This window comes from Arvicanthis niloticus, chromosome 7 (assembly GCF_011762505.2).
Source record: "Arvicanthis niloticus isolate mArvNil1 chromosome 7, mArvNil1.pat.X, whole genome shotgun sequence".
Taxonomy (NCBI): domain Eukaryota; kingdom Metazoa; phylum Chordata; class Mammalia; order Rodentia; family Muridae; genus Arvicanthis; species Arvicanthis niloticus.
In genome coordinates this window covers 88,804,806-88,819,443 of record NC_047664.1, presented here as the reverse complement: position 1 = coordinate 88,819,443, position 14,638 = coordinate 88,804,806, and the positions used below count along the sequence as shown (strand labels likewise).

General features: G+C 41.4%; 1 protein-coding gene across 2 annotated transcripts in view; it reads left to right on the top strand.

Moving 5' to 3' along the window:
- The window catches only part of Adamts3 (ADAM metallopeptidase with thrombospondin type 1 motif 3), a 212,053-nt gene extending 200,703 nt beyond the window's left edge, over positions 1-11,350 (top strand). Inside the window, exons 19-22 of one of the 2 annotated variants that reach the window (XM_034509359.2) lie at positions 1,115-1,247; positions 3,040-3,247; positions 4,392-4,509; positions 8,289-11,350. In XM_034509359.2, coding sequence (XP_034365250.1) covers positions 1,115-1,247; positions 3,040-3,247; positions 4,392-4,509; positions 8,289-8,836 — 1,007 coding nt within the window. In that variant the 3' untranslated portion in view covers positions 8,837-11,350. The remainder of the gene's footprint in view (positions 1-1,114; positions 1,248-3,039; positions 3,248-4,391; positions 4,510-8,288) is intronic. The other variant, XM_076938761.1, reaches the window with a different exon arrangement.
- The last annotated feature ends 3,288 nt before the right edge of the window (positions 11,351-14,638 follow it).

Here is a 14,638-nt window from a genome sequence, read left to right as displayed (position 1 = left end):
ATCATTAAACAAAGCCTATTGCAACAGCCCAAGAGTAGTAAACGTCGTAAAGACGGAGTTTGGGAAATTATTCCTGTCGGCAGAAGCTGAGTGGACTTGGATGTTAGATGAACCGCATGGTCCCTGAGTGGTAAAGTTCTTTTCCTCACTGGATAGAACTTTACAAGGACAGTGGCAGGTTTTGAATATTGTCTGCATAATATCTTCTATGAATTATTCTGTGGTAATGCAAAATGTTCAGGAGTGAAGGATCCAGAGGTCTGCAACCTGGAAAACATGCACGCATAGCAAGCTATAATTTGGACAGTAAATGAGATGATTAATCTAACTTCATATAGCTTCCTTACAATTTTTATATGGGCTACAAAGTTTTCCGTTTGTAAAGGGGTTTTGTTGTCTGTGGATTTGTTTGTTTTACAAATATCAAAATACTGACGTCCAGGTCCAAATGCTTGTCTGGGTGGGGCTCATGACTTTGTAGATCTGATGCTTTCTTACGTCCTTCCTCTTCACAAGCGGTATGCTCTCCACCCACCGGAAGCACGCATGGCATGCTTTCCACCAACCGGAAGCACGCATGGCATGGTCTCCACCCACCGGAAGCACTCAACCTGTCCCATATTCTTTCCTGTATGTGGCACAGATGTTATGTCATCTCCTTCATGTAGAACAGTTTGAGCGCCACTGTTCTTAAGAAGGGGTTGGTCTGTAAGACTTCCCTGTCCCTTCCCATCAGCTAAGCTAATGGCTGCGCCTGTGTGTTCATTTCTACCCCTGCAGAAAGTTCATCACTGAGCTCTGTAAAGGCCCATGCTAGTCACCTTTGATCACCACAGTGGTTACCTAACCTACTCTCACACAGCAGTGTGAACATTCTATCTCATTCTCCCGCAAGTTCACGGGTACTGCTTAACATGTTTTAGCATTTACTAAACGTAAGTTCTGAGAAAATGGGCCTTTTAATTTTAAATTCATCTCTATTCACTTCTAAATGGTAACACCTGTTATGGTACCTGGCACATTATGTGCACTCAGATGTTTATTAAAGGAATGCATTCATGAATGTTCAAATGCTTGCCATCAGTAAATAAACAAAACTTACTTTCTGGTTCAGGATTCCAGTATACAAAATACGGATGCCGGAGGAAAAGCGACAGTAAAATGGTTCACCGCAGCTTCTGTGAGGTCAATAAAAAGCCGAAACCCATCAGACGCATGTGCAACATTCAGGAGTGCATACACCCGCTGTAAGCACTGAATCACGTGACCCTGCTGCCATGATGGGACTGGGAATGCCTTTAATGTTCTGTTCAATTCAAAGCTTTTGCATTTACCTATTAAGCAGTCAGTCTTATCACAAGGGCAGGAATATATAAAGCTGTGATCCCTGCTTTTCCCTACATTCCCACCCCTGAAATACAAATACAGTTTTAGCTGTTTTGTTTCTTTGGATATTTGATTATTACCCATTTTCATCTAAGTGTTGCCATCTACCCATTGACTCTCTAGGGAACTGACAGGTTACATGTTGAATGTCGAGTTTCTTCCAGAGATCAAACATTCCTCAACACTCTTTGTAGAGCACACTTAACCTAGTCTTTCTTGGTTTTAACAACATGGACTTATTTACTGACAGTGGTATCTGGGGTGAGTGTCATATGAGTCTCAACAGGTGAGCCATACTCTAAGAGCAGAATGTAGCTTCCTTCTTTGTAAAACTGTTGGTCTTGAAGACCAGTCACATCTAAATATTAAATACTCAGGTATCCTAGTAGTTGAGTTCTGACTGGGCCTGGCTTTTACACACCTTTCTCCCTGGGTGTCCTGAATCAGTTACATCCTATTCTTGGTTCATTCATCCATTGCAAGAGGTACTAGTCTCTTCAGGATCTTAAAGTATAACAAAAAAATGTATATAGAAGATTTATCTGTAGATACTTAGGAAAAGCATCTAAGAGGTTAAAGTACAATTAAGAGACATGTCTTGCTTCTACTCTCGATTTTTAATTCTGGGAGACACACATGTAGGTAGACATTTCTGTTTTCCCCCAGAATCTTAAAATATCTGTCCCTTTCTTGGCTAGATTCCCGAGTTATTGAAAATTGGTCATTTTGATTCTCAGTTCTATAGAACATATTTTTCTTACCTAAGTTCTTTGAAGCCTTGTTGTCATCAGAAGGCAACTTCCGAGTGATAAAAGCGATCAGCATGATTATTTTTTCTAGTATACTGTGTACTTGGAGAAATAATTTAATGGCAAGTAATTACACTTACGGTACACAAGTATACTTTGATAATGTTAAAATCAAGGTAATTAATATATACTTGAACCAACTCAGGCACTTGGCTCTTCTGTGTGGTGTACACTGATAAATACCTTCACAGCTTTGAAATGCATACCACACTGCTTTAACCATCCGTACACCACGTATTCCTTGAGGTTTTCTGTCAGGCTTTTCCCTCGTCCATCTGGTTAGTCAGTAGGCAAATACTTGAGGCATACAGATTGTCTGACCCTTCTATAACTACAAAGTCCTAACATAGAAGTATACCAGTACCTTAGTACACTGTTTTTCGTAGTTTAAGACCGACCTAGTCTGTCAAAATTAAATATTGTGTTTAGAATAAAGACATGTCTTATGAGAGAATGTAATCACAGCTGACTCAGTATTAACCCACTGTAGGTGACATTGGGATTTAGGAATGTCCCATTGGAGATAGGTTTGAACATTAGTCTGAGGAAACCTTTTTATTAGGTGCATTTATTAGGTACTTTCTATCAAGGCCTGCATGTATGCTTCCTCTTGAGCTCACTGAGGTCCAATAAGAGTGAAAGCTAGAATATTGAAATGGTAAGTGAGGTTAGTATTTCATGAATAAGAGTGTACTAGCCAAATTCCTCTGTTGTTAAAAAGCAAAGTGTTGGGCCTGTAGTCAGAAAGTTGTTTACCCCATACGGTGCATAACATGGGAGGCGCCTAGGCATCGCGCTGTGCACATGCTCACTGTCTTCTTCACTGCTCCCTCTTCTCCCACAGCTGGGCAGCGGAAGAATGGGAGCACTGCAGCAGAAGCTGTGGCAGCTCTGGGTACCAGCTGCGCACCGTGCGCTGCCTCCAGCCACTCCAGGATGGTACCAACCGCTCAGTGCACAGCAAGTACTGCCTGGGAGACCGTCCTGAGAGCCGCCGGCCCTGTAACAGAATACCCTGCCCAGCCCAGTGGAAAACAGGGCCCTGGAATGAGGTGAGGTATTTGTTAGCATGCAGTGTGTGAAGGGGTTAGGAAAAATTAATTTCCGACAGCATTTGTGGTTATTAATAACTGTGGTAGGGACAAACCGTGATTAGGTGTTTGGAGAGACAGAGGCATCTGAAAGGCCCCTGAATCTTCATAGTGATCACAGATCATAGTGACTTCCTCTTACATAAGTTCTGATCCACTACAGAATGCAAGACCCTAGACATCAGTAACCCCATGTACTCATCCCCAGCCTCCAACCCTTTTACTCCATCCTTGTTCTAGCTGGTTAAGTAAGCTTTCTTGTTCCAAAATCATGCTTGTGCAAGCATACTCCTTCATGTGACTTGTTCTTCCCTGTACCTGGTCTAACCATATCTTCCCCCTCCACCAAGGCTCACCACCATAATCCAAACTCCTTATTCAGTACCTTGTAATCCCTTTTAGCAAGGCTTCCTTTGCCTTTAAAGGACAGGGACCAGAGCAGCTCCAGACTCTCACTCAGGACAGAGCATTGTGAAGCCTGTCTTAGTCTGTTCTTGCCCTCAGTCCAGTGACAGTGTGCCTTGCTTTCTCAGTGCATAGCCACAGCCTGGGGTCACATGGTATTTGGTGACTGGCTGGATCATCATTTTATTGTCTGTATTACCACCTGTCCTTGGTATTTCTAAGGACTCAAAATAAGAGGGCTCATAGAAAGCTGGAACATCAGAAAACAGGTACAGAAGAAAGGACCAGTCATCCACAGGGGATAATATGGAGAAATGTCCATTCCCCTTAGAGATCTGGAACTGAGCTTCTCCCAGCCTGGTCTACCTCAACAGTACAGAAGTTTCTCAGCTTAGTCTGGAAGTTCTTGTCAGTAAATTCTGCTCTCTGTAAGAAAAATAAAGGAGTTGGGGGCTGCCGACTAGGACCTGGCAAGGAATCCAAAGTATGAGTCCAGGATGGTCTGGCCTTAGAGTCTCTGTGAGTCCAGGATGGTCTGGCCTCAGAATCTCTGTGCAGCATGTCTTCCATAGAGAGTGAACTCCAGAGCTGGCAAGTGGTTTGGGCATGTGTGTTGTGGGGGTAGAGATCCTGGGAGGAGCATGCATGTGTCTTGGCTCCGTAGAATCAACATCTGTAATTGCAGCCTTTGTCTCCGTAGTGTTCAGTGACCTGTGGTGAAGGAACAGAGGTGAGACAGGTTCTCTGTAGGACTGGAGACCACTGTGATGGCGAAAAGCCAGAGTCCGTCAGAGCCTGCCAGCTGCCTCCCTGTAATGGTAAGAGCGTCACTAATTGTTCTTAACATTGTGACATTGTTGAACCTCAGAAAGCAGAAAGTCCTTTCAGCATAACAACATCTGGAATTTGCATTAGCTTACCAAGAAATAGTCAAAGGAAGACACCTCTGGAAATAATAGTCTGAGAGTGCTGTTTGAAATAGAGCCAGCATCACTGATTTACTAAAACCAGTACATTGGGGGATACTGGGTGGGGCTGTGTCAAACATAGATAACTTCTTTCAATGTGAGTTTCTGTTGGGGACTACCTTCCCCCCCTTTACTCTTTACCTTTCTAATCTTGCAGAATTATAGTTAGATTATTACAGCAGGCTTTGAGATACTACTGAGATTATGTGACTCAACCTTAAGATTTTTTCCAATAACTACCCATATGTACAAAGTGCAATTCCAAAATAGACGCCTTGTACATAGGGTGACTTCTGACTTCAATACAGATACCTCGCACATATCCCAAAGCAAGCAGTTCCCCGAGTAACCCAACTAGTTATAATTTGAAAGTAAAAGTTTGTTTGGTTGGTCTATCTATCTATCTATCTATTTATCTATCTATCTATCTTAATATGCCTTAAACAGTTCAATGGCTGGACTGCTTCCTAACCTCCACGTGGCTGGTGTACTTTCTGATAATCCCAGCCTACCATTTACTAAAACCTATATTCCATCTTGGCTGCCCCAGACCCAGACCCACAGCCCTCCTGGGCCATGATCTCTGACTCTTACATGATGGCTATGTTCTCTCTTCTGCACCTCTCAGACCTGGTGTATCCTTCCTCCTCCCTCGCTTGCTCCCTTGCCCATGAATCCTAAAAGTCCCACCTCTGTCTCTCTGCCCAGCCATTGACCACCAGCAACTTCATTTACCAATCAACACCAACGGAGGTCAGGGACCCTCAGCGCCTTTCATGTGGATTCTCTTGCAATTTGGGGGGCCCAGTTAACATAATACAAGCCATTAAACCAAACCACAACACATTAGGGTAAAGGTTAACAATTGAATTGTCCGTCACTTATACCTGCTGAAAGAGGGAAAATTAATCAACTACTCAAGGATAGGCCTCATGGAAAGCGTGCACGCGCACGCACACGCACGCATGCACACGCACACACACTTTTATTTGGTTACATTTGGTGGATTGTTTGCTTTGTTTGTTTGTAGGGGGTTTATTTTGTTTTCTTGGTTTTGGAGGGTTTTGTTATTGAGTTTTGTTTCTTTCTTTTGAGAGAGAACTTAAAGTTGCATTAGGGATGAGATTCTGGAAGGACTTGGGGAAGGGGAAGGTTATGAACAAAATATATTTAAATTTAAGAACTATTAAATAATAAAAATTTAAAAAGAGAATAAGATGAAAAATAATAAATAAAAGTGAAATTTTTCTAAAAGTTTCACCATTAGTTAATATTTGCCATAGATTCTTTTATGGATATTGATTACTACATTGGGTCCCTTGTAGTCCTAATTTGCTAATACTTTTATTTTTATCACTAATTAATGTTGAATATTTTCAGATATTTTCTGTAACTATTATTATGACTGCATTTTATTTCTCTTAGACAATAATTATAGTAATTAATTTTAAAATAAAATGTCATTTTTAATTGATAAAAAGGAAGAAAGAAAAAGAAATGGTAAGAACCAACATGGCCACAAGGGGGAGACATAGGACTTTTTTATTTAGCTCTGTCCTTTGGAAAGTGATTTTCAATCTAGAACACAAAGGCTTGGAAAATGAAGAAGCAAACCAAACCCAATTAGACGCCTTAAAACTTCCTGTTGCTGTGTTAATTTGCTCATGTGTACTGTTACTGTCAGAGCCGAACACTTTCTAGGTAAGCTCCGTTGATTCTGCTGGCTCAAATATGTGCACATAGCTGCCTGTCAGCCTGTTCCTTTTGGTGGTAGTGGGTAAGACATTGTAAAATCAATGTGCCGAGGAGACAGCACTATTGTGTTAGTGTGCCCATATTTGTTTCAGGAGCTTTTCTGTCCTGAGTTCTAAGTTTAAAGCCAATTTAGGGTGTCCTGACATTACATGTTTCTATGCTATTTCAGCCAAACAGGTAGGGTAGCCCTTGGTCGTAAACTACCAAGATTTGATTTGATTGGATGACCTTTTGAGGTCTGACATAAAGCTCCTTTCCCACCGTTCTTATGACCTAAGAGGAGGGTGTGAGAAGGCTATAAAGATTTATATAATCTTTATATAAATAATTTAATATTTATATTAATTATATATACTTAATATATATATTATAATATATATTATATATACACTTTAATAATCGATTTTGGTGTATGTATATATTGGGTTATAATACTCCTTTACCTTTAAGTCCTGCTCATCTGTGCCTACAAAATTAGGATGAAGCTTGTCCTCAGTATCTTTCACTCCTCTATACAGAAGAACATTCTTGCACCTAATGGGACTTGGGTTGCCAGCCACGCTGCAGTGGCCAGGTGCTCACATTTAGACAAGAGTTGCATCTCAGCCCTTCTCTAATGCACAGAGGATGTTTCTGGGCCCATCCTCCCATCAGTAGCAGGCTAACGGTGTTAACATCATGGAGAAAAAGAATGTCTGTGAGAAAGACTCCCTCAGCAGAGGCTACAGCCTTAGTTATAGACAGGGCAGTTTGCTTATTTTTAGACAAGACAGACAGGAAATGCAGTTCACAAGTGAAGAACTGATATTTTTACAGCTAAAAAAAATAATCTCACAAATCCTCAGTCATCAATAACACCACCTAGCTATGACCTTAGCAAGCATAAAGTGTCCAAACTCCATATAATGCAGTAGGCCTGTAAATGTCATGACAGCATGGCTGTCAACTTGGGATGTAGACATGGAAGGACACATGAAACAAGAAAGTAGCCTGCTGTCAGCGTCACCACCTGACCCTCTTAAAAAGAACTCTCAAAAGTTCTTTGGCATCATGGATCAGATCTGTTACCTTGAAGAGTGTTCTTACATAATGATCGTCTATAGGTGCTATATAACTCTGCTCTTTAAATGGTACAGGACCACATTTATCTCTATAATATCCTCATATGTCATATGAATAAACATAAAATACTGTCAGGTCCATAAAATTAAATGTAATATGAGTTACTTAGAACAAAGTTGACATATTTTATAGAGCTGTTTTGTTTTCGAGTAAGAACCCAAGAATGCCCAGTTGTAATCATGAAACTTGGTTTCAAGCCAGACAATTCTATTTTAGTCAAAGTGGTCATTGTTTGCTTTGCTAAAATATTATAATGATTTAATTAGCTACAGAAGCAGTGTTTAATATTCATTTTAGTTGTGAATTGAAAATCACTGTAGAGGCAAATTATTAGAAAGGCAAACTTCAATATTACACAATTAAAAAGGATGCTTCTCCCCATCTTCACAACGAATGCAATTTTTCTCCTTCTGCAATCAGATACACATCTCAATTTTGTCTCAAAGACCGCATTCCTCCTCAGTGATCTGAGAGCTTCTGCTGGGGATACTGAAACCGTGATCATGCCAAGTGGGTTGTAGACACAGAGCTGCTTGGTTTAGCAGGGTGTGGTGGGACATGCGTATACTCTCAGCCCTATAGAGGCTAACCTGGATAATGCAGCAACGTTCTGCCTTAAAAAATTAAAAATCAAAACAAAAGCTATCTATTAAGTCTATCCATCCATCTGCTGTTTGTATTGGTTAATAATTTTTGTTTCTTTGATCTTTTCAGGTTTATGCATGTGTCTTTTTTTTCTTATGTTTTTGCAGATGAGCCGTGTTTGGGTGATAAGTCCATATTCTGTCAAATGGAGGTGCTAGCAAGATACTGCTCTATACCAGGGTATAACAAGTTATGCTGTGAGTCATGTAGCAAGCGTAGTGGTACCCTACCACCACCATACCTTCAAGAAGCTGCTGAAATCCATAGTGATGCTATCTTTGGCCCTAGTGACCTCCCTAGGTCCCTAGTAATGCCTACAACCTTTCTCCCTTACTACTCAGGGACCCGTGCTAAGAAATCCCTGAGTAGCGTCTCTTCCATGGCAAATCCCAATGCAGATGCCGCCTTCAGAGCTAGCACTGACTTCCCCCGGGGTAAGAAAGCAAAACAGTCTGGAAGAAAGACGCTGGAATCAATACCATCCTCCTCATCCATAAAGACTGCTCACTTCCATTCTGCCTCCTCTGTGGCTGCTGCCCCCTCTCCTGCTACCAGTGACTCAATAGGTGCTTTTCCCCAGACAAGAACCCCAAAGAAAGATGCAAAGAATATTAGCAGGAGACATCCAACCAGGTCAACCGCCTCAGACAGATGAGAAGACCGACTAGTGGAGCTAGAAGTCAAAGGGAAACCTGGACAGCCTCCCTCCCTGCATGGTGCATACAGCTTGTTAAAAAGCGGTACTCTCCACAAAAGGTTTACTCACGTCCTCTGTACATGGAAGGACAGGAAGTGCTGGTTCACTTTTTAGTCGCTTCCATCCTCCTCCTGTTCCCCATCGACTTGTTTACCAGAATCCATTGGAAGAAAGCGCCAAAGACGGTTTTCTGAAGGAAAGAGCCCAGCAGCAGCGGTGACCTCTGCCTTAGAATGCCAGCAGTTGGGAAATTAAGGCAAGAGGGTGGCCACCAGTTCTGGGACAGCCAGGGACATCTCTCCCCAAAACAAACAAAAAGGAAACAGAAAGGGTTGCCCTCTGAGGAAGAGGAGAGACTGGAGCCGATTGTGCATATCAACTGGTTTGCTCATTTGCTTTTTTAAAAGTTACACTTAAGAATAATCCAAACAAATGCCAGTGGTTTACGCTTCAAGAAATTTTGGAAATAATTCTTAGACTTGCATTCCTATTTATCTATATTAGAAATACTGTATGGGCAAATTTGCAGCTGTCGTGTAAATACTGTACATTGCAGAAATCAGTATTATTTTAAAAGATGTTCTCAAATGATTGTTTACTATCTTACATTTCTGGATGTTCTAGGGTGCCTGTCGTTGAGGTTTTTGGGTTTTTTTGTTTTTTGTTTTTGCCTTATGTGACATTCCATGAGTTGATTTCAAAGCAGAATAGGTTGAAGAAGTTGGGGTTACAGCTACTGACAATGTAAAGAGGGGGTTTGCTGTTTGTTATCTGTTGACACTGCAGATGTACAGGTGACTCATTTAATCTACTGCCTTCCTTTCTTGCAACAAAGGAAACAGGATTGGTGTCTCCATGTGTTTGTTTGCACAGGCTGCAGTGGCTAAGCTTGTACAAGACCAAGCCCAACCTTCTTGCCATCACATCAAAGGGCATCAGTGGCGATGGGTAGCATCTCAGTGATGTCCTGTTCGTGTGCTATCAATTGTACTTGATATACTGTGATCATCACAAATGTGCTGTATGTGTTCTTTCAGAGCTGAGAAAAGTATCATCAGGCTAAAACCAACACTTGAGCACATTAGTGCTTTGAAAGCAAGTTCAAGGAAGAGAGTCTTTGTCATGGTTGAGATATTTATTTTCTGCATGGTTCATATCTAAATGTTCCCAGTCACAATGCATCGGACTGCAGTGCCATGCTGGTAGTTCTGTTAGTGACCAACATGCTCACACAAAGCCAGGAATGCTCCCTCCAGGGAGAGGATGTATAGCACTTGTATATAGCACACAGATCTGAAGATATTTATTTTAAGAGTTGATTTTTTTTCTTTTCATGTCTTTAATATTGACACTAATATCAATGACATTTTAGTAAACTAGAGAGACATAATTAGAGGCGTGTGCTATGTTCTGTGCCGAAAGGACAGATTTAAACTGAGCACACAGCCAACTCAAAGAACTAAAATTAAACAGATTCTTACTTTTAAAAAAAGAACAAGCTTGGCAGTGCTTGGTTGAATCCAGGACCTGGCACACAGGAAGCCAGCACTCCATCACTGAACTGTATTTCTATCCCCTTTTATATTATCAAGACAGGATCTCCCTAAGTTGCCCAGGCAGGCCTTGAACTTGTGATCCACTTGTGATCCTTTCAAGAAGCTGGGATTACAGGTAAAGCTTGTGTTAAATATTTATATTTTTTTAAGTAGTCCACACAGTAACTTGTACCCCTTTAAGGACACATAAAATAGTCAGGAATTCAGCTAGCTGTTTAATAAATAATGAATTAGAAAGATTTCTAAAGCCAGGTGAGGAGGTGCACACCTGTCATCCCAGCATTCAGAAGCTGAGGCAGGAGGATTACGGTGAGTGTGCAGCCAGCCTGGGCCATGTCGCAAGACTCTGCTTCAAACAAAACATATTTTAAGTTTGTAATGAGTACTTCCTGAACTGCACTTAAAGACAAACATGTTGTGAGCATGCTTTTGAAGTCATTTTCTAAACATGTCCAGAAATCCATTCCGCAGACTAAAGTAGAGATGTGTTATCCTTTCAAAGCACAGCCTGGGAAGGCCTTTTGTGTTATAACCATCATAACTGAACAGCCTAAGCTATGACTCAATACCTCGAAACCATTGCTGCTACTTCATGCAAGAATTTTAACCGTCGAGTTCGGTGATTTCCTGATAGTTAAGTCATCCCTGAGCCTTAAAACATTCTCTCTCCTCTCTCTCTTGAACACTCCACCGGAATGAGGTTCTCTCTAGTTTGCTTGGGTGTACACACATCTGGTCCACAGGGAGTCTAAGATGGTCGCACATACACCTCCTGTAAGATGTATATATTCCTTCCACCTTCTACCTATGCGCTCTTCTCTTCTAAGCTGAAAGCTCCTTTTTATCAAGGTGTACACTACTGATGCTGTTTGTTGTATTGGGAACACATAGCAATAAAAAAAAAAACGTGAAAGAGGAGGCGTGGCCTTGCTAGTTTCTTTGGTGCGTGTGGGAATGTATCTTTTCCTCCAATCAAGTGAAACAATAACCTTTCACTGAAGATGCTAGAGAGTCTCTTGCTTTCACCTCAAGATAAATGGCAGTTTTAAAGATTCTAAGAAGCCATGGGAGGTGGATTTTACTGAAGTCTTTCCCTCAGAACTATGTGAGAGAACAATAAGACTGATGATGTAATGAAGAAAAGAGCTTCCTCCCCCTCCCCTTCCCCACCCCATGAAGTCTCAGAGTGTGGGAGATGCCCAGCATCTTTGTACCATGAATATCTGAGGGTTGTGGGGGGATTTCACATTGGACGAGGCCAGCATGGAGGAACAGAACACCACAGTGGATGGATGCCTTTTACTATGTAAAGAGAGACTGGTGCGCCGATACCAGTTTGAAGTGAGAAGCAGGCAGAATTGAGTTTAACCTCCACCTGCCGCCTCATGCCCATGTAGCCTCAGGTGACAGTTCTCTGATGTTCACTTTCTTCAGCAATGACATGGACAGCAGAGCTCTGACATTACAGTGAAAATGAAGTAACACATGTAATCAGCACAGGGCCAAACACATAGCGCCTCTCAGTGGACATCAAACCACTGTCTATATAATCCTCCTCAACTTCACTGTAGGGTTAAACCACAGCTGACTTCTGGTGTCTGTCTACTTCAGAATCAGAATTGCTCAGTCTCCTTGTGGGTAAACTAGATGGTTTGGGAAATCTCAAGGAAAAACAACTTTAAAAGTTGATATAACAACTCAATATGAATGCTCTCCAGTCAATGATTTTGAAGATGTTTAGCTTCTTCTATCTGTCTGCCTTTTCCAGACAATGATCAAACTAAGTGACCAGCTAGCATTATTCCTCGGACTGGCTGATGGTCCCTCAATGCCATCAGCAGCATGGGTTCCCATACATTTGTTTCATCAATATACTTTGCAGTCAGCAGCAAAATCAGTCTTCTAGACACACTTTGTAGTTCCTTTATAAAGAAGCCTTTTAAATTTAAGTTATGTAAGAAAAAAAATCAATAGGAGAAGGATAAAAAAAAAAAAAAAGCCGGAGAATACCACCTGCTAAAGAAGTGTTAAAGCAAAATGACTATTGAAACTGCTTACAATCTAGTAAGTTAGAAAAGCCATTCAGTGCACACAAACATCATCAACTAAAACAATTCTCTTTGGTCCCAGGTGCTTTGAATTATTTTAGGCAGAGCTCAAGGTGAACTTTTAAAGACCTGTTATATTGTCTATAATGCAAAGAAAACATAATTCACTAACATGAACCTGAGGTCTCTGGATTCCCAGAGCTAAGATGCTACACATCGCTGTAGTCCTATCAGTCACTTTACCTCAGAGTTACCTCATCAGTTATCTCCATCCTGGCTAAGTCTGAAGTGAGCAAGACTGTGCTCCAGACAGCACTAACTAACCTTGTATTAAAAGAGCTGCTTTGAAAAGTTAGTATTTTTCCAGCCAGTTCTATTTCAGACACAGCCATCACTCTCTAAGGTGAAAGGAGCCAATTCTATTGTCACTGCTAAGGAGTAGATATGCTAACATGTGTCTACACAGAGAACAGTTCTTGAACGCTCTGCTAGAACATCACATTAAAAAAAGGCTCATAGTAGCTCAAGGTGGAAAGTAAATCCTCAGTGGTAGGAGAGTATGACAACATCTGCTTTCCATTTCTTTGACAGAGGTAAGAATTCTGACCTATGACTGAATGGTGCCCTAGTTAAGAGCACTAGCGGTAAAGTCGGACCGCTGGCCCGCTTGTAGTCAGCTCTCCGTGACTTGGATGAGTGACTTCATGTATCTGATCCTCCCTTCTTTTATTTGTGAAATTCAACAGCCCATACTTCATAGAACCATTTAGGCAAAATAAACATCGATAGCCCAGAAAAAAACTACCATATCTGACAGGTATTGCATATTTTGCAACTGTAATTTTTTTTTCTCCACAGAAAAAGTCTTTGGGATGATCAAGAGTTCAGATTATTTAGTTTGATTATTTTAAAACCGAAGTTATGACTCCATGTATCTTCTATGTCCCAGAGCATATGGACAGAAGCCCATGGGCAGAGAGATGGGTGGAGATAATACACTGTGTAGGCTTCACTATCTCTCATATAACCGTGGAGATCACTAAAAGCATCAAGGCATCTTACCTTGCCCATGATGCATCATGAATCAAAACATTGTACCCAAGTTTAATGTTACCAAATCCTTTTTAGGGTGACAGACTTTTCCTTGACATGCAGAAAGGGGGACCTGGCTGTTTACCTTCCTGAGAAGAACAGTTTACATAACTTGAACTTTTGACTTCAGACAAACAAAACTTTCTTTTGGGCTTCTCATTGGTCCCTGACACTCAAGTTTGTTTATCACACGCCATCTGCCTACCTCGTGAGTTCCTTAAGGACTGCTGTGGAACACACGTGCCCCAGAGATCTGGCTGGCTTCTCTTATGTTTTCAGTCAGCTTATCTCTGAGCCATGTTACTGGACAGGACCTGAGAACACTCAGATGTGGTACCTCCCTCTTCCCTTCGCAGATCTGTAAATCATAGGCTGCTAGGCTCACGGTTGTTGTTCAGACATCTCAGAGGTTACATGGCGGCATAAACAGCAGGACAAACTCTGGCAGGATGCCTTCACGTCTCCAGCACAGAGCGTGGAGCCTGCTGGCAGGATGCCTTTATGTCTCCAGCACAGAGCATGGAGCCTGCTGGCAGGATGCCTTCACATCTCCAGCACAGAACATGGAACCTGGGTTTCAGAAGACATGAGCTCTTTCAGTCAGATGGGCTTTGCCGTAAGAAAGAGAAACCTCTGGGTGAGGGTGTTTTATGGGGGAAGGGAGCCAGTCAAAAGTAACATCGGGTTTATGGGTTGGTATGGGGACTTGGCTTTGATTTTTTTTTCAAGTTCTCCACAGCACTTCATAAGAAAAAGTTCTGGATTTGGCTTCAGACAGGGTGAGTTTGAAACTTTCTATTCATAAGCTGTAAGGTTTATCTCCTATTAAATTTTCTTAGTTCCCTTGTCTATACCATGGATCTGGCTCAAATCTAGCTCATCTCTAGAGTGGAACCAAACATTCTCATTCTCCTGAAAACATATAAAGGTGCCACAACAAGCACCATAACTACACCTTGACTTAGTTACTACAGCTTATGTTTTATATAATTTATGAGTCAAAAGAGACTATAATAATCACCAATAATTATATAGTTAAGCAATGATTGTTCTAATTGCCAGAC